General features: G+C 42.4%; 1 protein-coding gene across 1 annotated transcript in view; it reads right to left on the reverse strand.

Annotated features, from left to right (window-relative positions):
* Positions 1 to 14,534: 14,534 nt before the first annotated feature.
* The window catches only part of SPIC (Spi-C transcription factor), a 116,106-nt gene continuing 105,466 nt past the window's right edge, over positions 14,535 to 25,174 (reverse strand). Inside the window, exons 4-5 of the mRNA XM_075553206.1 lie at positions 22,854 to 22,962; positions 14,535 to 14,989 (exon numbers count right to left, since the gene is read on the reverse strand). Coding sequence (XP_075409321.1) covers positions 14,562 to 14,989; positions 22,854 to 22,962 — 537 coding nt within the window. The 3' untranslated portion in view covers positions 14,535 to 14,561. The remainder of the gene's footprint in view (positions 14,990 to 22,853; positions 22,963 to 25,174) is intronic.

Consider the following 25,174-nt stretch of genomic DNA (forward strand, 5'->3'; position numbering starts at 1 on the left):
CACTATTATGATCTCAGTCCACTCTCACAACTCCCATTAGTCCAGTGTTACAGACAGTGGCACAGATGGGAGCAATGATTCCAGAAGGATAGGGGAAGGGACGGAGGAGGAAGGGAAGGACGGGGCAGTGGATAGCAATGATGGCAGAATAACCCCCTCAGGGAAAAATACCAGGATAGTAGACGAAGGGATAGAATGGGTGGCGTAAGATATGTATAAATAATAATAACAATACATAATATATTAAGGATTCACAGGGGTGGCAGGGTAGGGGAGAGGGGGGAAAAAGAGGAGCTAATATCAAAGGGCTCAAGAAGAAAGATAGTTTAGAAATTGGTGATTCCAATAATTGTGCATGTCCACTTGAGATAATGGATATGTTGCTTGCTGTAATATATGTAAGAGCCCCAATAAAAAGATTTATTATATATCTATAGATATATAGATATCTTCTAAATCCATTACTGAGGTGTTGAATGATTTCATTATTATGCTTTAGGGATGCAAAATATCCCACTGCATGTACTACCCAAGTTTATTTATCCATTCCTCCACCCGTTAGCATTTAGGTTGTTTCCATCTTCTTGCTATTGTGGCTAGTGCTTCCATGAACATGGATACACATACATATATCTGCTGGTGTGTTGGTCCTTATTTAATAAGGGTATATACTGAATAGAGAGAGGAGCCCTGGTAGTATAGTGTTTATGCATCGGGCTCCGATCAGCATGGTCAGTATTTCAATACCACCAACAGCTCCTCAGATGAAAGACCGGGCTTTCTTTTCCCGTCAACAATTGCAGTCTCAGAGACCCACAGGGGAGTTACTATGAGTCTGTATTGACTCGATAGGAGTGAACTTCAGTTTGATACTGAGTAAAGAGATTGCTGGGTCATGTAATCTTTCTGCTCTCTTTTATTTGAGGAAAAAATGTCTTCATATTAGGCAGTGGGCACTTGACTTCAGAATAAGAGTTCTTGTGATGTAATCATGACTGTTTGAGGAATGCTATAGAACAAACAAGTAGAAAGGTAAGGAAACCGGGGCAACGGCTTCAAAGTAAACCATGTCACGCGGGGCCAAAGGCTTTTGTAAATGTGTCAATTAAAATGTCCCAAGAAGAGTTATTTTTAAAAGTCTTTCTAAATCTATATTTATATTATTGACACAATGATAAATTCTTATGTATTATTTTGTATGCATAACTTTAAGTAGACATAAGGAAATTTTACTACAGTAAGTATACATAGCTATTTGATTAACCTAAGTATCCTAGAAGCATATGAAGGGACTTCCCTTGGAATTCCCCTCATACAATTGTGAGTGATTAGAATTAAATTTTCTTTAATTTATCATTGAAAAAAATTGAGGGATTGAATTACATTTGTGATCACTTTTAATTGTAGTGAATGTGACTTTCCTATGAGGTAGACCTGCCATTTAACTCTTGATATTCTGTCAAAAGAAACAAGAATGTAGACGTTCTAATACTTCCTAGGTCCCTGGCTGATGCAGTGGTCTGTGATCAGCTGTTAACCCAATTCCGTATGTAGTTCTGTTCAAGAAAGACCTCGTGATCTCCTTCTTGAGAGGTGAAAGCCTAGAAAACCCTAGGGCCGCCTCTCACTGACATCCACTCACTGCCATCGAGGGGATATCCACTCAGAGGGACACTCTAGGGCAGGGAGAACTGTCACTTTGAGTTTCCAAGACTGTAACTATTTACAGCAGTAGAAAACTTTGTCTTTTACCCCATCACAGGAATTCTCTGTAAATTGTCATGTACTTGATGGCAATGGGCTTTGTTCCTTTAAAAAATTAATAAATTATGCTTCCGGAGCTTTAAGTTACACATATCCAAGAATGAAAATGAAAATTTCGATTTTTTTAATCATCAGAATGTCTACTGTTCATTTTCAGAGGAAACCTATCACTTTTCAGCCACACACAAAAACACAACACCTCCATATATTTTTATATCATTTTCTGTGCCTTTAGTGTGGTTGAAACCTTCTTTCGTCTATTTTATTTACTTGTGATTTCCTTCCCACTATACATTGCTTCTTACATAATCACGTTTCCCCCATCGAAACCCTATGCCAACTGAAAAAAGGAAATCTCCCATGAACGTTACTCAGCAGTTTATCTCCTTTATTCCAGTCAAAATCTTTGTACTCTGCCGATGTCAAATGAGCTGAAGATGTTATTCAAAGTGGAGGTAATAAGATAGCAAAAATATTTTTATGAGTTGGATTGACATATTCCCTCGGCCACTCAGGGGACAGGATAGGACATTCTTGCTCTACAAAATATCTTTTTACATCATCATGCTATCATGTAGTCTCTAAGTATAAAGACTTCTTAAAATATCCATAAAGAATGTTGGGTTGTTTTTGTCTCTAGGGAGAGAGGGAATTGTACAGAAAAGCACTAATTTCCTGTGCTCAAATACATAACACGATCATTTTCCATGTACACTAATATAAACAGCAGCAATATATTTTATTTTAAATAATAAAAAACTCACTCCTACTTTAGAACAATTGATCATTTAAGGTCAAAAGGGCAATGTTGATCCACGGGCAGAGGCTTTGCAAAGGAGGATGAATGGAAACAGAAAGCACTAGAGGAAGTGGGATAAGCAAAGGTCCACTGAGATAAAATGTGTCTAAACAGTTGGGTGTAAAACTGATGATTTGCTATGTACACTTTCACTTAAATCACAATTAAAAGTTTAAAAAAATACTAATAATCAAAGAAACAGTAAGGTTTCTTGTGTTGGTTGCTTAATCTTGTTTTACATTAGGTGGATCTTCTAGTGATTTTAATGCAAAATGCCACAGGAAATGAATAAATCATGCTGCTGTCTTTGAAGGGAACTCAGTTAATATTTAGTGTACAGAAAAAAATTAGTCAAAAAAAGAAAAGAAAATATATTGTCAATAAACAAAAGGATTGATATGAAATCTAAAGGTAATTCGTGCCTCCAATTAATTTTCAAAAGACTATAAGGCAACAAACAGTAAATATAAGAGTATTTGATAAGGAAAAAAATCCAGAAACAAAATATAAATAAGGGGTTAATTGTACTAGAAGCTATGAATGAGCGTGTTTAAGTCAATAGTAAATAGATCTTGGCAATCATGGTAATGATAAATAATGGCTATTTATTTTGTGAAATGATTGATTTCCTAGCAATCATAGCAATAAAGAGCAGGAAGCCGAATTAGATGCAATCGTGTTTCTCAAACTTTTTCCCTAAAGTGCTGCTAATGTTCAAAGAGAAGGATTCCTTTGGATATAAGCTGAAGTCATCCATAATAAGTGGGAAAGTATTTTGTTATTTGACATAATAATTCTTGAAAATACTTCAATCCCAGTTAGTACATTGAAAATTATTTTTTTGGAAAATTATTTTTAATGGAGTAAAATATTTTTATTGACCCTAATCTGTGAATAAAATTGTTTCTCCAGAATGATGTGTCATGGTACTTGTTTGGTTTAGCATCTTGTTTCCACAATACGATGCATTTCCTAGTTAATGGTGCCACTTAGCCTAATTTTATCACAAAAGTATTTAATGATAGATTCAATTATTAATAGATTTTAAGTGCATTCAAATTTTATATTTGAAAAAAATTATAGTTGAGTGTGTATTGGTTTAGTAAATTGAATTTTGAAAGAAGTTAGTCCATTTCTTTTCATTTTCAAGTTTATTGGATTACAGTTGCTCACTACATCCTTTTATTGTCTTTTCCATTTCTTTTTTTCCCAAAACCATTTTATTAGGATTACTCCAAACATTACACCATTCCATAGTTCAATCATATCAAGCAGTGTTGTACAATTGATACAACAATCAGTTTCAAAGCATTGTCTCCCTCCTTAAGCCCTTTGATTTCAGCACAACTCCATGCTTATTCTAGTGTTGCCTCTATAGATTCACCTTTTCTGGGTTTCATATACCACAAAACAGAAAAACACATAACAGAGAGTCAAGAAGGCCACCAACAATGACAAGACACAGCAGAGATAAACCCCAATATGAACAAAGCACACAGAAAATATTAAAAACCAGGTCAAGCCCAGAGTGTTCAGAAGGAAGATTGGTGACAAGAAGCTGATATGACCATTTTTAACTTATTTCTGATGTTGAGATTTTAAATGTATCTTTTTCTTTATTAGTCTCACTAGAAATTGATCTATATCATCAGTCTTTCAAAAAAATCAGATTTAAAAGAATTATTTTTAAATCATTTTATTGAAGGGGGCTCTTACAAATCTTATAATTCAATTCAATTGTATTAAACACACTTGTATATATGTTGCCATCAACATATGTTGATGTTGATGTTCCAGAACATTTTCTTATTACTTGAGCCCTTGGTATCAGTTCCTCTTCCCGTCCCCCCTCCTTCCCCCACCCTCCCACCCTCATGAATCCTTGTGACCCTTCTGTAAGGGGATGTCCAATCTCTATAGATGGGTTTTGGTCTCTCCTTCATTCTTCTGAGATGTCTCCAAACTCTGTCAGCCCAGTTAGCAAGAAATGTGCACTATCTTATAAGACCCTGAATTCCTGTAACCTGTAGCTGCTCCCTGCAAGCCTGTTACCCTACCAACCTGATGAGAATGTGGTTGCTAGCTGTAGATCCAGAGCAGGCTGGGGTCCGTAGGCAGGCCGGGGTCCATGGGCAGGCTGGAGATCCATGGGCTGGCCAGAGATCCATCGGCAGAGTTCCTGTCTTCCCTTGGCTGTGGATACCAAGCTAAGTCAGTTTCCGAGGACATCCTCAGTCAATGGCAGCAAAGTGGCCAAACTGCCCACCTTCGTATCCCCTTCCGACCCCAAACATCAGAAATACAGCCAGTGTGACAACAAAAGAAATTATGTACCAAAAATTTTTCACCTTATTGATGGAGACTTAAATGTTTGATTGGTATTGCCACCCTGCCTGCAAAGGCTGTGATAATGTCCGTGACTATCAATGATATCCAGCAAGTGAGAGAAAGTAGGTGACTCTTTTAAGAGCAGTGAGTCAACTTTGCAAAAGATTTTCAGCAAAATGATAGTGTTCAGAAGATCTAGCATTGGCCCAGTTACAGCAGTTCTAACCCCGAAGCTGTTCAACTACTTGCCCAGAAGTCATCGCCTTGACAATGCCACGGAGCAGTTCTCTGCCTACATGGGTCGCCATGAGCAGAAATCGACTGGGTGACAACTACCAACCGCTCCCATACCGGCATGCAGTGCGGCCTGGTAGGAAGAATTAAGTGGACATGAGGCTAAATCGACTCCTGGACACTCGTTAGCTGGATGACTTGAGAAAAGATCCTTCAGTTCTCCCAGCATCAGTTTCCCCATCCACAAAATGGGGCGGTCACCTTGTCTTCAGCCTGGCTGAGAGAAAGAAAGCCAGTTAGCAAACGTACCAGATCAATTTCTGTCAAGCTGTCGCATCAGCTCAATGCGGTGGCCCAAGGCGTGTCCGTGCGGCACTGTGCTCCCTAGGCTTTTCAGTGGCTGATATTTTTAGAAGTAGATTGCCAGGCCTTTCTTTTGAGGCACCTCTGTGTGTATTTGGACCTGCAACTTTTGGGTTAGTAGATGAGCACTATAACTGTTTGCATCGCTCAGGAACTCACTGGGTTTCCAACAAGCTCTAACTGCCTTTTTCCTAATTGATATAGTTGAGTGTTGTAAATAAACTAGATTGTTGTGGATGGAGAAACCAATGCTGGGAGAATTTAAGTATATATAGATAGAGATAGAGATAGATAAAGATACCAAAGTTCATTAGTGGTTACTAGGGTCAGCATACAGAAAGTGGGGGGTAGAGGACAGGGGAGATGGAAAAACTACATGGATCATGGAATGGTACGCTTGCAAACATACTTGTCATTGCTGTCAATAAGACTTAAACCTGTAAATAACTGAACAGGCAAACGTTGTGGGATAGATATACAAGGGGACTTCAAATAGCTTGTGGGAGACTTCCATTATGCTAAAATGTGTTTGCTGTCCTCACTGGGGCTGGTCCTTGCTGATTTGTTTGCTGGCTCGCTCTTCCACCTGCATGGCCAGGCGCAGGGCCTTCCTGAGAGCTTGGAGTGCTGAGAGGTACGTGGTAAAGTTGGCGAGGGAGGATTCTGCTTTGTTCTCAGTGGTCTCCAGGTCACAGTCAAGCTGCTTGGTCACCGTGGGAGAGCTTAAGTCAGGTTGGCCCTTGCTTTGAGCTGAAGAGATGTGAGGAGTCTCGGGCAGAAGTGTCAGAGTCTTGGCTTCAAGAGCTCTCATGGTATTGGTTAAACTGGGTGTGCATCACTTTGCACTTGGCATGGTTTCCTTGCAACCAAGAGTTTACAGCTCCACCTGGACGGCCAGGATCTCAACAGCCAGGTCTGCACACAGCGTGGACAGAGAGGGCCAATTTTAGTATATTTTTAAGTCCTCCAAGGGCATGAGTTGTGCTACCCACACTTCCCCCACCTCCTTCCCAAGCAGACCTCGAGACAAAAACGTGAGCATAAGTAGTTTATTTGAGGGGCACCATTAGGGCAGCAGGAATGAAATGAAGCAAATTAAAAGCAAGTTATCTAGCAGATAAGGGGCCATGATGGCCCTGTGAGTTAAGCTTTGAGCTATTTATCTCAAGGTTGATGGTTCAAACCCACCAGCCATTCTTTTGGAGTAAGATTAATTTTTTTGCTCCCATAACAATTTTTACAATGAGTTGGAATCAAGTCAATGACAGTGTTCTTGTATTGTGGAAATCACATATTGTACAGTTTTAAATTCTTAGATTAGTTTTAGTTATAGAAAAATTTAAAACAACAACAAATACCTACTGTCACTGAGTTGATTCTGACTCAAAGAGGCCTTCAAGGTCAGAATAGAGCCATTCCTTAGTGTTTCCAAGATCGTAAATATTTATGGGAGCTGACCGCTTTGTCTTTCTCCCACTGAGTGACTCATGAGTTTGAACCACCAACCTTGCTGATAGCAGGCCTACACTTAATCTCTGATGCTACCAGAGTGCCTTTCTAGAAACAGAAGCTGTCGTCTTAGTAGATATTTAGACAACTGACATGCTGGGTTGAAATTGCTTTCTCAGAAAGATTTTTTTTAAAGTTGTTTGGAGATTATTTAAATGTCTGTGCCCACACAAATTCTAGGAACAAAGAGAATATTTTGGACATCAGCCAGGCAGGGACAAAGCCTTTCAAAATGAAACTTTGCATGCGCTGATCCGTGTTATTTTGGTTAAAAACACTAACAAAATCTGTCATTCTTTTGGCTGTCCGATAGCTGAACCTCTCCCTCTGTTTGGGGGAATTCTTGACCTTATGAGTCTTGGCATGGAAGCAAAAGCCATCTCACATGATAACAATCGAAAAGTCCAAATAACCACTTTTGCAGCGTTCTCTGCAGCCAAGCTCAGGCATGGGAGCTAGACCCACACATCAGAAGTGCCCTTCCCAGAATGTGAACGATGAGCTGGTGAGTTAGCTCAGAGACAAGGATGGCAGAGTCCTGTCTGAATGTAGTGGTGGTTGCGGGACAGTTTCTGGGGGAGGCCGAGAGGCTGGGTCGCCAGGTTTAATGGCAAGCTGATGAGACAAAGGGAGCCATCAAGTGATGGGTACCAGCCACGGTGACATCCTCACTCAATCAGATCTTTGGCGTGTGATCTGGGGCTTTGTGTCCAGCTGTTCATTCCCAGCCATCTTAAGAATCCTGTGAGGAATTACATACCTTTAAAATTAAAAAGCATAAACTTATATCTTCAAGGACACCATGAACACCAACCTTCTCGACTATCAACAGTCCCCTCTTATCAATTCCTCCCAACTGACACGAGGAACTGTATGAAAGGGTCATGGCACGAGGAAGGTTGGGAACCACTGCTTTATAGGAAAGAGGAGAACTGTCCCTGTGAGTTTCCAAGACTTATGGGAGCAGATGGCCTCATCTCTCTCCCAGTGAGCAGCTGGTAGGCTTGAACCTCTAATCTCCAGATCAGCACTTTAGGATCTAGCTATGTCACATCAACTAAAAAGACAAAAACATAATAAGAAGGGAGACTGGGAAGGAAAATTTCTCATAATCTTATCACCCCAACCATGAATTATTCTGCTGGGAAATAATTTACTCAACTATCAACAAATTGCTCATCAGTAAACCTTTAAGTTACTGTGTAAACTATTAATAGAATTGTTAAATCCTTGTTAAGTATTCACAGAGCTGTAAAAGGTGTGACAAAGGTTGATGGAAGGGAAGCTTTAAGAAGACCATGTCTGTTATTAGTGACTGTCCAGGAGTGACTGTTTCCACCCCTGACCCATAGCCCATGGCTATAGAGTCAGTCCTGACCTGTAACGAGCCATGTGACAGAGTTGAAGTGCTCCATGGGGTTTTCACGGCTGATGACCACCTCTTTCTAAAACAGGGAAGTTGGTAGATTTGAACCATCGACCTCCCAGTTAACAGCTGACACCAGGATTCCTTTTCTACCCAACACAGGGTAGTGAAAAGAAACGTAAGGAGAGAGGAGGAAGGAAACATATTTGAATCAACATTCAGTTTTTGTCTATTACTATTAATACTGCCTTCCCCTTGATGGATTCCCCCCCCCCCAAATTTGGTGAAGGAGATGCCTTTGAGCAGAGCTGCCCCTAGAGTATGTCCTACACAGAATGGCTGGTATGAGGTAAAGGAAAATGCTCTAGACACTTACTTAGACATTAGGAAGTGGGGTCCCAGAGTGATAACGTTCACTTGCTCAGCTGCTAGCTCAAAGGTCGGAGGGTCAAGTCCGCTCAGAGACGTCTCAAAAGAAACGCCTGAAAGGACTTCTGCAAACCAAGCCCTCAGAAACCCTGGCTCACAGCTCTCCTCTGACACCTATGGGCCACCATGGATTAGGATCAATATGATGGCAACTGATGAAGGGAGGGACGAAAGGATGGGTGAGCCAAACCGAAGGCTCACGTGCTCCAGGACCAGGGGCCTGAGGAGGATCCTGTGACCTGGAGGAAGTGCTGGCAGGGAGTACCCGGCTGCAAAGGTGTAAGGCTTAATTCCTAGATCTAGAGTGATAACGGCATACAATTTGCATCTTGGAGGCTCCACTGGTGGAGAAGAATTCAGCCAAACACCAGACACCCCTCTGGAGAGGAGGCTGTCTGTCCTATAAAGGTTCAGTCTCAGAACCCTAGAGAGGGACACCTCCAGAAGGTAGCTATGCGTCAGAATCCACTCAGTGGTAGTTGGGTTTGGGTCAACCAGACGGAAGTAACACAATGGGATTTGGAATTCCATATTCCAGGAAACAAGAAAACCAGCCCAAACTCACTGCTGTCAAGCTGATCCCGACTCAGGCGACTCCAAAGGACAGGATAAATCTGTCCTTGTAGGATTCCAAATCTATAACTTTTTGCAGGAGTAGAAAACCGCATCTTCCTCCCAAGGAGTGGTTAGTGGCTTCGAACTGCTGACCTTGAAGTTAGCAGCCCAACACATAGCCGCTTTGCCACTAGGGAGCCTACCAGGAAACAAGAGTCCATGAAAAGGCTAAAGTATCCTCCCTTCCCCATCTTCACCTGTTAACAGGGGAAAGAGGCCCGGTTTGAAATAAGCTCTCGTTTATGGAGGTTTGGGCTTCTAAGCAGTTAGTAAAACATTTCTAAAGAAGGACTTCCTTGCGAACTGGGCTTGGGGCGGCCCACTTTCAGTAGATGGCAAAGCCCAGGTTTCTGCCGCGAAGCAGGAGCCACTGTAGCAGAGGCTGGAACTGCCCCGGGCAGCGGGGGGGGGGGGGGGGGGGGGGGGGTCTTGGGAGAATTGTGAAGAGGGGCCCCTCCTGCCCTCCAAGTTGGCGCTGGCGTTGAACTTACATGTTGAACTAATGAAAGATTGATGAAATTTTCAGTTATTTGACTGGTCTGGGTGGCCCGCCACCATTTCTAATTTGGCAAATTGTATGTTGCCTGTTAATGCTTTGTGGAGAGTATTTTCTTTGTGAGGGAATGGGCCTGAAGGCTGGCTTCTGCTTTAAGCTTAATGTCGACTGAACTCAGACTACATGGGGAGAGGACCAATATAGAGTTATCCTCAGGGCGTCTGCCAGGTGCTTTATAAAGGTCTCTGAGGAAGGATACCAGGAGGACACAACAGAAAATGGGAGACTGGGGATGCTGCCAGCCCCAGGGAGCTGAGCTGGCTCTCTGTCTCAGCCAGAACTGGAGACAGCCCAGGAAGTGTAGAAAGCAATTCAGCTCCCAAACGTAAGCAAGATTTCCTTCCCAGGGTTCCTAGTGGAATGGAGAGTGAGTCACTGACTCTCCAGTCAGGTGGCCTAAGTCCCCATTCCTTCCTGGGTTTATTTATCTGTGGGGCCAGTCATAAATAGCACCGATGCCACACAAGGGTGTTCCGGGAGCGTCGTGGGTTAAAGTTGGACGGCTGGAAACCACCAGCGGCTCCCCAGAAGACAGTCAAGGCTTTGTATTCCCATAGAGACACAGTCTCCCAAACCCACAAGCGCAGCTCTACCTGGCCCTGGAGGGGGCCAATGAGCTGGATTCGACTCGATGGCAGTTTGAGGTTGCTTTTTGTTTGCTTGGTTTTGTTTTGTGATTTAGGGTGCTAACCAAAAACCAGCTCAACAGCACTTAAGTCTTTTTCGGGGGTATACAAACGGTTAATATAGTTTGTGTACGTGGCCATGAACTGAAAGTTTGGAGGTTTGGGTCCATTGGAGGCTCCTTAGCAAACACACTTGGGGATCTACTTCTGAAAAATAAGGCATCAAAGATCCTCTGGAGCGCAGTTCCGCTGACACACGTGGGTTAGCTGTGCCTTGTCCAATGACGACTTGGAGGGGAGGGCTGGCAGATACCAAAGTCCCCTCCGTTTCCTGGTAAACTGCGGTCACCATGAATCTGAGCCGTCACAGGGCTTGGTTTGGGGTTTCAATGATTCCAGCCAGAGTATGTTAAACAGCCTGGCTCCAAGACTGAGTCAGAGAGAAACGAGGCCACAGCGCCTCCCTGTGACAAGAATTATCAACAGCAAAAACAGCACAAGGAATGGTAGCTTTGAATCCTCTCATTTTCCTTAGATCATTTCGTTAGCGCCATGGAACTACATTTAGCATGGAAGTTCAGAAAAAGCAGTCCAAGAGAGAGATAAAAGTTTAAAATTTTATTTTAATAGTTTTATTGACATATAATTCAAACTCTTAAAATCGAATGGTTTAAATATATGAAAGGATTTTGCAATCACCACCACAATCACTGTTAGAACGTTCTTTTTGTGTGTATTCATTTTTGTATTCATTATTATTAGTCCCCATTTCCCCCCAACCACCACTGCCATAACCCCAAGATGTAGCTGCGATCTTTACAGCTTGACCTAGCCTGGATTTCCTGTAAGAATCAAGCACACAAGGAGAAACCCCAACAATGGCAAAACGGGAACCCTCAGTCCAAAAAGAAGCAGAAAATAAAAAGTAGAACAAATTAAAAGTGGATCAAAAAGAGAAACCTGATAGGGCGTGATCAAGGGCAATGCAACCAAAAGAAATCACTGAAACCCAAATGAAGACAAAGCATGATAGTGGGACAAGAGGAAAGTCAAGGGAAATAGAGGAAAGAGCTAGGAGGCAAAGGGCATTTAGAGAGGTCTAAGTAAAGGCATGTGTATATGCAAGTATATTTATATGAGGATGGGGAAATAGATCTATGTGCATATATTTATAGGTTTAGTATTAGCAAAACATTGGGCCTCCATTAAGTACTCTCTCAATGCAAGAACACTTTCTTCTATTAAATTGGCATTCTATGATGCTCACCTTCCTGACACAACCGCTGAAGACAAAGCGGGTGAATAAGCAAGTGTAAAGAAAACTGATGGTGCCAGGCTATCAAAAGATATAGCATCTGGGGTCTTAAAGACTTGAAGGTAAACAAGCAGCCATCTAGCAGGGAAGCAAAAAAGCCCACATGGAAGAAGCACACCAGCCTGTGCAATCACAAGGTGTGAAAGCGATCAAGTATCAGATCAGGCATCATCAGAACAAAAAATCTTATCATAGTGAATGAGGGGGTTAGTGTGGAGTGGAGACCCAAAGCCCATTTGTAGGCCACTGGACATCCCCATACAGAAGGGTCTCAGGGAGGAGACGAGCCAGTCAGGGTGTGATGTAACAACAATGAAAATACAACTTTCCTCTAGTTCCTAAATGCTTCCTCTTCCCCCAATCTTGATCCTAATTCTACCTTACAAATCTGGCTAGACCAGAGGATGTACACTGATACAGATAGGAACTGGAAATGCAGGTTAATCCAGGGCAGATGATCCCAGTGGTGTGAGTGGCCATACTGGGAGGGTGGGTTAGAAAGGGGGAACCAATTACAAGGATCTACATGTGACCTCCTCCCTAGGGGATGGACAACAGAAAAGTGGGTGAAGGAAGAAAGACGTCAGACAGGACAAGACATGACAAAACAATTTATAAATTATCAAGGGTTCATGAGGGAGGGGGGACTAGGGAGGGAGGGGAAAATGAGCTGATAAAGGAGAAACCTAAGATACTAAGTTTTAACCTCCTACAGTTAGTGTATGAATCTCACAGATGCAATTCTACCCTGACATGTAGTGTCTGAGTCCAAAGGGCAGTGAGTTTGTTTGTTGGCAATGACCTTGTTTACAAATAGCTAAAGACTCCATGTCCATCTCAACTTTACCTTTCCTCTTTCTTTTTGATGCCACTCAGCCCACTAATTAAGTCTGAGGAATCTGGAGGGATTTCTTGTTTTGTTGCTTTTAAAGAAACACGAGTGTTTATACAACCCATCTCAAGAAATGAAATCAACAATATCCTGTGAAACCTCTGTGGTTGTTTATACCCACATCCTTCTGCATTAATCCACTTTCCAATGCATTGTCTGACAGGAAGCAATTCACATCCCTGGTCCGTGGTCAGGCAGTATTTGCTCGAACCGTGGTTCTCACCCTTCCTCATGCCACTACCCTTTCATGCAGCTCCTCGTGTTGTGGTGACCCCCCAACCATAAATTTTTGCTGCTTCATAACTATAATTTTGCTACTGTAATGAATTGGGGGAACCCCTGTGAAAGGGTCGTTTGACACACACCCCCCCAGGGGGTGGAGACCCACAGGTTGAAAACCACTGCCCTGGAGGCTTAATCTCCATGGAGACACTGAAAATGGACTTTGTGTTTTCATTGTTATTCATAGCCTTGCAGAGTGCTCAGAATTCAACCTCCAATGCCATTCTGTCCTTGGATTGTGTATTGTCAACCTTTGACTTGTTGTTAATGAAGCATGTTGAAAGTACAGTGCATGGGCTGCACTCTGGAACCACCAGCAGCTCCGAGGGAGAATAAATAGTCTCAAAAACCCACAGGGGGTTGTTATGAGTTGGTATTGACTTAGTGGCAGTGAGTATGTCTTGGAAAAATACAGCCAGAATGCTCCTTAGAGGAAGCAAGTGTGGCAAGACTTCATCTCATGTAGGTCTCATCAAGAGAGACCAGCCCCGGGGAAAAAAGACATCATTCTTGTTAAAGTAGAAGAAGAGGTGGGCTTCACAAGCTAGCCTGACACAGGGGCTGCAACAATTGGCTCAACGAGAACAACTGGGAGGCTGGCACAGGACTGGGAGCGTGTCATTCCATTGTGTGCACAGTCGCTATGAGTTGACACCAACTTGACGTAACAACAGCAAACAACCACATCCGTCCTTGGTCTGTTTTAGAGAGAGCATTGTCCTTTTGTTGGGGACTATTAGAAATAACCCAGTGGGGCATTCTACTAACAGTCATCCACTAATAGTCTCATCAGTTTAGCCATGGCATAGAATATAAAATATGCGGTTGAGTAATACACCTTTTTAAAACCTAAACAGATTAAAAAATTTAAGTGACAGGACACTATTTATAGAAACAATGAGGGTTGGAGATAGGACAATAAAACTTTTAATAATACTCATTCACTCAAGCAGAACTATGCCTCTTGGACAAGACGTGCCATACCAAAGCAAAGAGCTTAAAAGCAAAGAAAAAATAGAAAATATATGGTGGTCTGAAATTGCCAATTCCTGGGCACCTTCAAATTAGGAAACTTGAACCGTAGTCCAATGACCTCCAAATCCATAAGCTTGGGATCATCATCATCTGCTCCTCTAAGTCCCAGGGGGATGTCAGTTCCTTTAATCTGCCATAGATGTGTGTTTAAGGTAAAATCCAGTTTACTTAGAGGGGTTTCCAAATGAACCCTCATGTTGTGATCTAGAAGGATACTGTGCGCCGCAGAGGAACAGAGTCTAAAGTCCCCGCTGTCTGCAGCATGCTGCTGGGCCACCGAGGAAGGTGGTCGTGTTTCCACCAATGTTAGTAAAGGCTGGATGCTGTTTCGGCAAAGATAGCGACAAGGTAACTGACCGTTTTCTTCTCTTCAGTATTTGCCTTAAAGGAAGAGTCCTAGCTGGTACAAGCTTCTGGTGCCAGGAAGCCATTAAACACGTGGGTATGGCTAGCAATCAGGCTCACTTAGCTCATGGTAGTTGGCACATGGATGGTTATAGTTTGCATTCCAATGATTTAAACCGAGATATTCTTGTTCAGGTTGGACGCACGGTGAGTAGAAGACCTCTTTTCCCAAGAAATAAGAGGGAGAAAGTCTTTGGAGAATGGCCTCGCTGAACTGGTAAGTTAGTTTTCTCCGGATTTTGATGATTTCCCCAGTTCTTCCGTAATTCCGCAATGCCCTGGCCATTTTCTGGTAAGTCATGGTCTTCCGGTTGCCTTTCCTTTCCCCCCAAAGTTCTGCAAGTCTCTCTTTGTTTTTTGAAACAAACTGAAAGATGCCCTTGCTTCTATCTACCCACTGAATACAAGAAGCCATCTCCGGGTTACACAGGGATTCAAGAAGGTATTCAAACAGCCGAAGCTTCTTTCGGCCTAAAAAGGCAAAAGAAAAGCAGTATCAGAGTCTACCACGGTGTACAAAGCAAAACCAGCCTAGGGGCTCGCTGAATATAAAATTGCACCCTCTCCTCACCCTCTTGAAACACATTTATGCAGCCATATTCCGGGACTTGAAGGTCAAGGGACTAACTGGCCAGGTGAAGTTTCAACTAAATCTTTCCTTGCTGGGGAGGAGGTTAAAAAAAAAAAAGTGCTGTCCTTTATTACCAAGGAGTCCCTACATGGTGCAAACAATGCATGCTTTAACTGCTACCAACAGAAAGGTGGAAAGTTCACGTTTGCCCCCAAGAAAAGTATTTAATAAAAATAAAAAGTAAATGTTTACAAAATAATGGCAGTATATGGACAAATATGCTTGATACAGTTGATACTGTATATGGTTTGTTATAAGAGCTGTAAGAGTCCCCAATAAAGTGATCTTTTAATTAAAAAGAAAAAAGGAAAGTTCACATTTACCCGCGACGTGGTCTTTCTTTAAAGTTAAATCTTGGCTGCTGATGTTAGAGTTCATATGTTAAGCTTTCTTCAAGGCCACAAAATGAAGCACATTAAACTGTAAACTTTTGTGGGTTTGGGGTTTTTTCCCAACAGTTTTATTGGCACATAATTCACATATCATATAACTGAACAGTTCAAGCGTCCAATCATATCATCACCACCACCCTATCTTAGAGACTTCCCCGCCCCAAGGTCACCTCACCTTCACCCTGAGCTGTGCCATCACCTTGGGTTCTAGTGCTCCCTCCCCTCCCAAAACTCTTGACAGCCCTGCCAAACCCCCCCTCCCCGCCCCCCACCCACCTTTACAGTTTTCATTCTAACAGGTTTCATTGTCTTTCTTTTTCTTTTAAGAGAAGCTTCAAAAACCATTTCCAGAAAGCAGAGCGTTTCATTCTAATGCGTCAAGTGAGGTGAGGAATGTGTATGCACTTTACAGATGCAAAGCAGCAATGTCAGGCAAGATTAGTGGAATGCAGACTAACTTACTGCCATTGAGTCCCTTCACAGCACCCCTAAAGGACGGAGTCGATAGACCTGCCCCTATGGGTTTCTGAGACTAAGTCTGTATGGGAGTATAGAAAGCTTCGTGCCTGCATGTGCTTGGAAAACAAGAAAAGCGCAAGTCATCTTCACCTTTCTCAGCAAAATCAGGGAAACCAGGCCTTGTACCATTGGTCAGTGCCAAGGAAAGAAATGGTGCCATCAGTTTTTACTGTTTTAGGAGCCCAGCCCTTTTAGAAGTCACAATGACTGGACAGGATATGAGAGGATTGGTTGTGGTGGGTTATTTGCTTGGTTGGTTAGATGTCTTTTGCCTGAGAGACAGCTATTTCTGAGAACAGAGATGTCAGCTGATTCTGTAACTTCCAAATTAGCCTGTGCACAGCATGCCCCATCAGATCTGTCAGTAGCTTAAAAACCCACAGCCAGATTCCCTTTTCCCATTGAGAAAGTAGGATAGTAGATTCCTAACTACTGATTTAAGCCGTCTCTGAGGAGCCATCCTCTTGCTTCACTCATCATTCATCTCAGAACCTCAAAGAGATTTGGATTACATTATCTTGAGTTTCTGAGCTGAGAAATGCAAGGGACTTACCAAAGCATGCTTCAGGAATTAAAAGCACAGCCTTAAACAGAACTCTCCCGCCTCGCGCCCAGTGGTCATGTCAATCCTCGTCTTTTTAACCTTGTTTTTAATGTGTAAAATGCATTTACATTTGTAGGCTTTATTAATACATAAAGATTATTACATGCTCATGGTGAAAGTCAAATGGAACATATTCCTGGAATTTTAAAAAATACCGGCACATGTCTATTCTTTAAATATTACAAAATGGGATCATACTATTTGGCATTTTAAAAATAATAGCATGTTAATTCAGAAATCAGATACATTGTTGTTGCCATTGGTTGATTCCAGTTCATGGCTATCACATGTGTTATCACATAGAAATGCTCCCTAGGGTCAGCTTGACTGTTATCTAACAAACTATCGCCAGATCTTTTGATAGCAGTACAAGCTGTTATGCCACCCAGTGACCTTGAGATTAGGAATAGAAAGAATGCAAATGGTTGACCTTCTTTCTGGGTAATAGCATGAGAAGTAGGAGAAAGGAACACTTTCATTTCTTCTCTACATCTGCCTCTGTTATGGACGGAATTTTGTAAATACAACCCGCTATTGCTCATTCGCAGTTTCAGGTTGAAGCTAAAGAAAGTTTAGAACAAGTCCAGGAGAGCGAAAATATGCCCTGGCGAACATCTCAAGGACAGACTTGGTGCACTGACCGTTAATGACAGGAGACCTGCAACGCTGAGCTATGGGATGACATCAGGAGCATCACCCACGAAGAAAGCAAAAGATCATTTTAAAAACAGGAAAGATCAAAGTGGGTGTCAGAAGAGAGTCTGAAAGTTGCTCAGAATCACAGCGTAGCCAAGGGCAAGTGGAAGAAATCATGAAGTGAAAGAATTGAAAGGAAAACTACAAACAACAACTGAAGACGAAGCATTACAATGATGTGTGCAGAGACCTAGAATTAGAAACCAAAAAGCAAGAATGCACGCAGCATGTCTTATGCTGAATGAATTGAAGAAAAAATTCAGCCTTCAAGTCATGGTAGTGAAAGATTCTATGGACAAAATATTGAATGATGCAGGAAACATCAAATGAATACACCTCAAACCTCAAAGATGGAAAGAATATACAGGCACCGCCCCAAAAAGATTTAGTTGGTTGACATTCAAGCATCTCAAGAGGCAGCATCTGTTCAAGAAGCCATAGTACTGAAAGAAGACATCCGGCTGCACTGAAGGCGTTAGCTGAAAACAAAGATCGAGGAATTGATGTAATAACAATTGAAATGTTTCAACACGCTGATGAAGCACCAGAAGCACTCACTAGTCTATGCCAAAGAATTTGGAAGTTAGCTAAACAGTCGACTGGCTGGAAGAGATCGATATTTGTACCCATTCCAAAGAATGATGAACCGACAGAATATTATAGAACAGTCTCGTTGGTAGCCTCGCTAAATGCCATTCATCCAACAACAGTTGCAGCAATACAGTGAGACGAGGAGCTGGATTCAGAAGAGAATGTGGAATAAAGAATATCATTGCTGGTTTCATGGATGTTGGCTAAAAGCAGAAAATACCAACAACATGTCTACTTGTGTTTTGCTGGCGATGCAAAGGTGCCGACTGTTCGAAACAAGTTGTGGAAAGCCTTGAAAAGACTGGGAATCCCAGAACATGCTCCTGCAGAAGCTGCACAGCAATCGATAACACTCTAATTACCTTTGAGATGCTATCGGGAGACTCCAGTCCCTCGGAGAGGAGGCCATACTTGGTCAAGCAGAGGGGCAGCAGAAAGAGAGAAAAACCTCCGAGACGGATTGACACCGTGGCTAAGAACGACTGAGAACGGCACAGGGCCGGGCCGTGCTTTGCTCTGCCATACACTGTGTTGCTGTGAGTCGGAACTGTTTCAATGGCACCTAACAAGAAATCCCTGTGCTTGAGGAGCTCTGGCAGCGTAGAGTTAGGGAGAGGACTGCTCCCTGTAATGTCAGCAGGTAGACTTCACCAGTGGCTATAAGGCAGGAAGATGAGGCTGTCTGCTCTGGAAAAGATTTAGAGCCCCAGAAACCCAAAAGGCACCGTTCTACCCCTGTCACTGAGTCCTGATGGACTTGAGAGCTGTTTGGCTTGTTTATTTTTGATGTCTGTGATCATAACCCCATTTGGGAATGGGCTCATTAAAGAGGCAAATTCATGTAGGGAATCTTGAGTCAATTTCTTCTGAGATCTAAAGGAGATTAAACAAGTGAGCACCGGTGTAAGAAGACAGATGACAAGGCACGTGGAGATCGACAAGAAACCAGAGGTTGAGATCCTCCCTCAGCGCAAAGCCTTCCCCTCGACCTACTGCTCTGGAATTCCCACTTCGAGGCTCCATACCTGAGAAAATAAATTTAGGCTTTAGTGTCTCCCGCTTGTCGTATTTCTGGTCTAGCAGATCAACTCAAACTCACTGCCACCGACTCCGACTGTTCATGACCCTGTAGAACAGAGTGGAACCTGGCCCTGTAGGGCTTTCCAAGACTGAATCTAGATCGGAGCAGAATGCCTCATCTCTTGTGCTTCAGGAGGTTTCGAATGAGTGGCTTCGGCACTACTGAACGTGTGCTTGTCAGCCACCAGGGCTCCTGAACTGAACTGGATAAGGAGAACTATTATCCTCATCATTACTTTGGAACTATGGACTTAAAGGTGTTAATAAAATTCACCTTGGAATTCTTTCAATGCCTAAGGAATGCCTTTTATAACTTTTAGTAGCTACATATGTTCCCATTTATATACATACTATTCTCCCAATAACAAAAATATTCTCAAATTCATCCTAACTCATATGTATACCTATTTCAGGTGTAAAGCTAAGATCTAAAAATACAAAATTCTGGTTGATGAACCCCTCATGTAGCAGGGTCACACACAAAACAGTGAAATGGTGTATATATCATATATAGCAAACTCTACAGGGTTTATTTTAAGAAAAACAGCTGGACAGAGGTAGAAATCATTCCCCTTAGAGTAGACTGCTGGCATGGCTCACTGCTCAGGGTCAATGTATAGGGATATACATGTTTACCTTATCTCTATGATTTTATATAATTGACCCTGTTGAGTTAGAATAATATTACTTATTTAGAAGACTATGGTTCTAGAACAGAGTGTATTATTTAAAAGGAACAAAAAGCTGTCCCTAAAAAACATTAAATGATTTTTATTGATTTTTCAATTTTCTGAGAAATCCCAATGCTGTCCTGTGATAGGATAATTTTATACGCATATAAGGAAGTTCAATTAGTACAACTTATTGACAATTATACACCAACCATGAAAGCTAATGATGAAATCCTACCAACATTTTCAGTGTGAAATTGATCGAACATGCAGTCAAGAAGCATTCAATTATTGTCCATTGGAATGAAAGAGTTGGAAATGAAGGAAAATAAACTTGGTGGTAGAATGTTAAACATCAACTTCCCCAAATGGAGTAACACAGAAATCAAATTGACTACAGCCTTAGGAGGATCAATATCAGTCAGGAGCTGACTATGGAACTGACTGTCAGCTGTTCATATGTGAATACAAATGTGACCTTAAGTGTATTCAACCTGCATTTCAATAATAGCGAGAACAGGCTTGACACACTGAATATTAATGACAGAAGATTTGCAAGATGTGGGATGCCATACATCAAGAATCTATTGAGAAAGCAAAAGATAATTTAAAAAATAAGAAATGCAATATCAAAGTGGATATCAGAAGAGATTGCAAAACTTGCTCTTGTTCGTGGAGAAGCTAAAGGAAATGGGAGAAGTAATGCAATGAGAGAGCTGAAGCACGTGCTGAAGGATTGTTAAAGGTAAGAGAAATCTCACAAGGGGACCAAGAGGTAACAACATCATGATAACCGAGATTTTGTGATCAGAACAAGGGAATAATGCATGATTTAAAAATCTAGAAAAGACAAAATAATAACTTATATATTTTCAAGGGTTCATGAGGGAGGGGGAGTGGGGAAAAAAGTGAGGAGCCGATACCAAGGGCTCAAGTAGAAAGCAAATGTTTTGAGAACGATGATGGCAACAAATATACAAATGTGCTTGACACAATGGATGGATATATGGATTGTGATAAGAGCTGTATGAGCCAATAAAATGATTAAATTTTTAAAAAATTAATGTCTCGAAGATAATGAGTACAACATATGTACAAACCTGCCTGATTCAATTGATGTATGGATTGAGTTGTACAAACCCCCAATGAAATTATTTAAAAAAAATAATCAAGAAAAGTTCCTCCAAGAACGCACTTCAGAGGACAGCACTGAAGCGACAGCTCAGGGAGAGGGTGCATCTGACCAGACTGACCAGACTGTGGGGCCAGGGTATGGCACCCCATCAGACTCACTTGAACACTCTCCTAAAGGTCAACAAACAGACCTGGAAGTATTTATAGGCTTTTCTCTTTTCTTTTTGTCATTGTTTTTTTTTGTTGTTGATGTTTGGATTTTTCGTTTTCTTTTGTTGCTCTTTTGCTCTTATTTTTATGCTTATAATTGTCTCTTCATGCTTAGCTAGATAAGATAGGTGGGATAAACAATCTGGAGGAGAAAGCAATGGGACCGACCATTCCAGGGGCACATGGGAAAGGGGGAGGCGAGGGAAAGGAAAGGGGGTATCAACAAACCAAGGGACAAGGGAACAAGTGATCTAAAATCAATGGTGAGGAGGGTATAGGATGCCTGGTGGGGTTTGATCAAAGGCAATGTAGCCAAAAGGAATTACTGGAATTGGAATGAAGGCTGAACATGATAGTGAGACAAGAGGAAAGTAAAAGGAAATAGAGGAAAGAACTAGGAGACAAAGGACATTTATATAGGTCTAAATACAAGCATGTACATATGTAAATATATTTATATAAAATGATAGGGAAATAAGTCTATGTACATATGTTAAGTCTTAAGGTAGCAGATGGACATTGGGCCTCAACCCAAGAACACTTTGTTCCAAAAACGTGGCATTCCATGATGCCCACCTTCTCGATCCCTGAAGGAAAAAATGGGTGCATAAGAAAATGTGGTGAAGAAAACTGATAGGGCCTGGCTATCAAAAGATAGTGTCTGGGGTCTTAAAAGCTTGAAGATAAACAAGGGGCCATCTAGCTGAGAGCAACAAATCTCACATGGAAGAAGCACACCAGCCTGTGTGATCACCATGTGTTGATTGTATCAAGCCTCAAGATCCAGAACAAAAAATCATATCGCAGCAAATGAGGGGCAGGGTGGAGTGGAGACCCAAAGCCCATCTGTAGACAATTGGACATCCACTTACAGAAGGGTCACAAGGAAGAGACAAAGCAGTCAGGGTGCAGTGTAACACTGATAAAACATACAACTTTCCTCTAGTTCTTTAGTGCTCCTCCCCGCCCCATTAAGACCCCAATTCTACCTCACAAATCCGGCTAGACCAGAGCATGTACACGGGTACACATAAGAGTTCTCAACACAGGAATCCAGGACAGATAAACCCCTCAGGACCGATAATGAGAGTAGCAATCCCAGGAGAGGAAGGAGAAAGGGGGTGCAGAAAGGGGAACAGATCTCAATGATATACATATAACTCTCCCTGGGGGTGGACAACAGAAAAGTGGGTGAAGGGAGACATTGGACAGTGTAAGATATGAAAAAATAATAATTTATAAATTATCAAGGGCTCGTGAGGGAAGGAGTATGAGGGAGGCAGGGTGGGGTGGTTGAGGAGACAACACCAATGGCGCAAGTAGAAAGAAAATGTTTTGAAGATGATGGCAACAAATGTACAAATGGATGTATGCATGGATTGTGATAAGAGGTGTACGAGCCCCCAATAAAATGATTTTTACAAATCAAGAAAAGTGCACATCAGGTCTGTGGTAGTTACATAATTTCATGTTAGCTTGTTAATAGGTTATAGGGAATGGAGTCTAGCCTGTCAATCAGGTCGCAGCTTAATGACGTAATGTGGAAGTGCAATGGAGATAAATTAGCTCACTGGAGGCCATACACACTCCTCTCCCCACATGGAACTACGCTGATGGCAACGTGGAGACCCACACCAGGGCTGGAAAGCGCACTGATGGTGAACAGCTCAGCGTGCTCACTCCACCAGCTAAATGAATTTGATGATACTTGGCTGGGGCAATCCCAAGCTCAGACATGCAATCCTGAGAGTTGCTTTGAGGGACGTCTGGTAATTTCACCTCTACAAGGAGGGAAGGATCCACGTACCTTTTCCGACCTTTTGCTGGAGAGCGGCAGGTTGCGTTAGCTGGTTTTCAGCGATATTCTGCAGTGATGGATGCATATTTGTTTCCACACAGTAGTCTGCAACATTATTCTACATAGATAATGAAGCAGAATATTAAGAGGGGTTTTCTCTGGGGCCACCAATTAGTAACGAAAGTCCAAGGCTGTAGGCTAGAGTGCTAAGCACGCTCATATTGGCACTACCGTCGACTGAGAGCTCCCCAAGGCAGAGCAGGTCTCTAAGGATTACAAGCCCACAGAAAGAGGAGACCAAGGGACCGAAGATAAACTTGGCCTCTTCTGTGCTCTCTTCTTCCTACCAGAAAGGAGAGGGGGTTTCTATTCTTCTACCAGCTTAAAAAGCCCAATGCGGGAAACATTAATATAGAGAGGGAGATGTTCCAGACTTCTGCCATTGGATGCCCAACTGTGCCAGAGGAATGTAGAAGAAAGCTGGCAGCCAAGGGAGGGTAGACTTGAGAAGGGACAGAAAAGAAACAGCCTGCATTCTATCATTACATATAACAGGGAGACATAGGTTCCAATGGGTTGATCAGAAGCACTGGTTGCTCAGTGGTGGAAGAACATGGCTACTAACTGAAAGACTGGCCGTTTAACCCAGCAGTGGCTCCGTGGTAATAAAGACCAGGCCATCCCCTCCCATTAGGATTAAAGCCTAGGAAATGCTTCAAGGAAGTTCTACTGTCCTACAGGTTCTTTATCAATGGATGGCAATGGATTTGGGTTTGTTTGGCTGGGTTGATTAGGTAATGTGGAAGGTGGCTGGGGGCTTGAGTTCCTCATCTCAAAAGGCTGTGCAGTGCATGCTGGGAAATGATTGCTGAAGTGCCGGTAGGGTTGCCAAATTTCCCAAATAAAAATATTGGGCCTCCTATGGGTTGCATGTTAGGCTAACCAAAGGTCAGCAGCTCAAAGCCACCAGCTGCTGTGAGATAAAGATGAGGCTATCTACTCCCGTAAAAAAAAATTATAATCTCCGGAGGGGGGGGGGGTTAAGGGGGGATGGAGGAAAGGGGGAACCAATTACAGGGATCTACACATAACCTCCTCCTTGGAGGACAGACAACAGAAAAGTGGATGAAGGGAGACATCAGACAGTGCAAGATAAGACAAAATAAAAATGTACAAATTATCAAGGGTTCATGAGGGAGGGAATGGGGAGAGAGGAGGGGAATGAGCTGATGCCAGGGGCTTACGTGGAGAGCAAATGTTTTGAGACTGATGAGGGCAACGAATATATGAATGTACTTTACACAATTGATGTATGTATGGATTGTGATAAGAGTTGTATGAGTCCCCAATAAAATTATTTTTTTAAATTACACTCTCAGGAACCCACCACAGCAGGCCTACTACTCTACCATGCAGGGTGGCTGAGTTGGAATTGACTGTGGCAGGAAGTTTGGCGTCTGTTTTACCTAGCAACCCTAACGAAATGAATGTGAAAGAAGCTAAAGCTCAGTCAAAATTACCTCCCTTCAAAGAAATCTCTGTGTAGAAGCCTGACAAGATATGATGGACTTGCCCATCTCACATCATAAAACAAAAACTCCCATTGTCTCGAGTGGACTCTAACTGTGATCTTTACGGGGTCCCTGGGTATCACAAATAGTTGGTGCTTGACCATGAACTTTGCAGTTGCATGGGAGAGAGGGCTAAGCTGCTTCCATAAAGATCAAACAACCATCAAGAGTCCACCCCTCTGCCATGGAGTCAAATTCCAACCCATAGTGACCCCATGGATTTCTACAGCTGCACCTCTTTATAGAAACACGACCACACAGACCTTTGGGGTTGCAGCCAAGCACTTTAACCACTGCATCACTAGGATTCCTCCAAATAGATTACAGCCAAGAAAAGCCTATGGGGCTGATACCAGAGTCATCATGAGTCAAATAAGCCCAAAGGCAATGGTTTGATTTGTTAGTCTTCATGGAAGTAGATTGTCAGACCTATCTTCCATGGCTATACTCCCAAACTCAAAACCAAACAAACTCACTGCCATGAGTGGATGCCACCCTACAGACAGGGGAGAACTGCCCCTGTGGTTTCTAAGATGATAACTCTATCGGAAAAGAAAGCCCTGTCTTTCTCCCATAGAGCAGCTGGTGGTTTCGAACTGTTGACCTTGTGGTTAGCAGCCTGAGGTGTAATCATTACACCAAAGCCAGGTGGGTTAAAACCACCGAAATTTCGCCTCCTTCCCCCCACCTCCCACCTCAGAGACCTGGCTATCTCACAGAGGGCCAATAACAACTATAAATGATGCTTAGAAAACAGAG

Source organism: Tenrec ecaudatus, chromosome 6 (assembly GCF_050624435.1).
Source record: "Tenrec ecaudatus isolate mTenEca1 chromosome 6, mTenEca1.hap1, whole genome shotgun sequence".
In the NCBI taxonomy this organism is placed as follows: domain Eukaryota; kingdom Metazoa; phylum Chordata; class Mammalia; order Afrosoricida; family Tenrecidae; genus Tenrec; species Tenrec ecaudatus.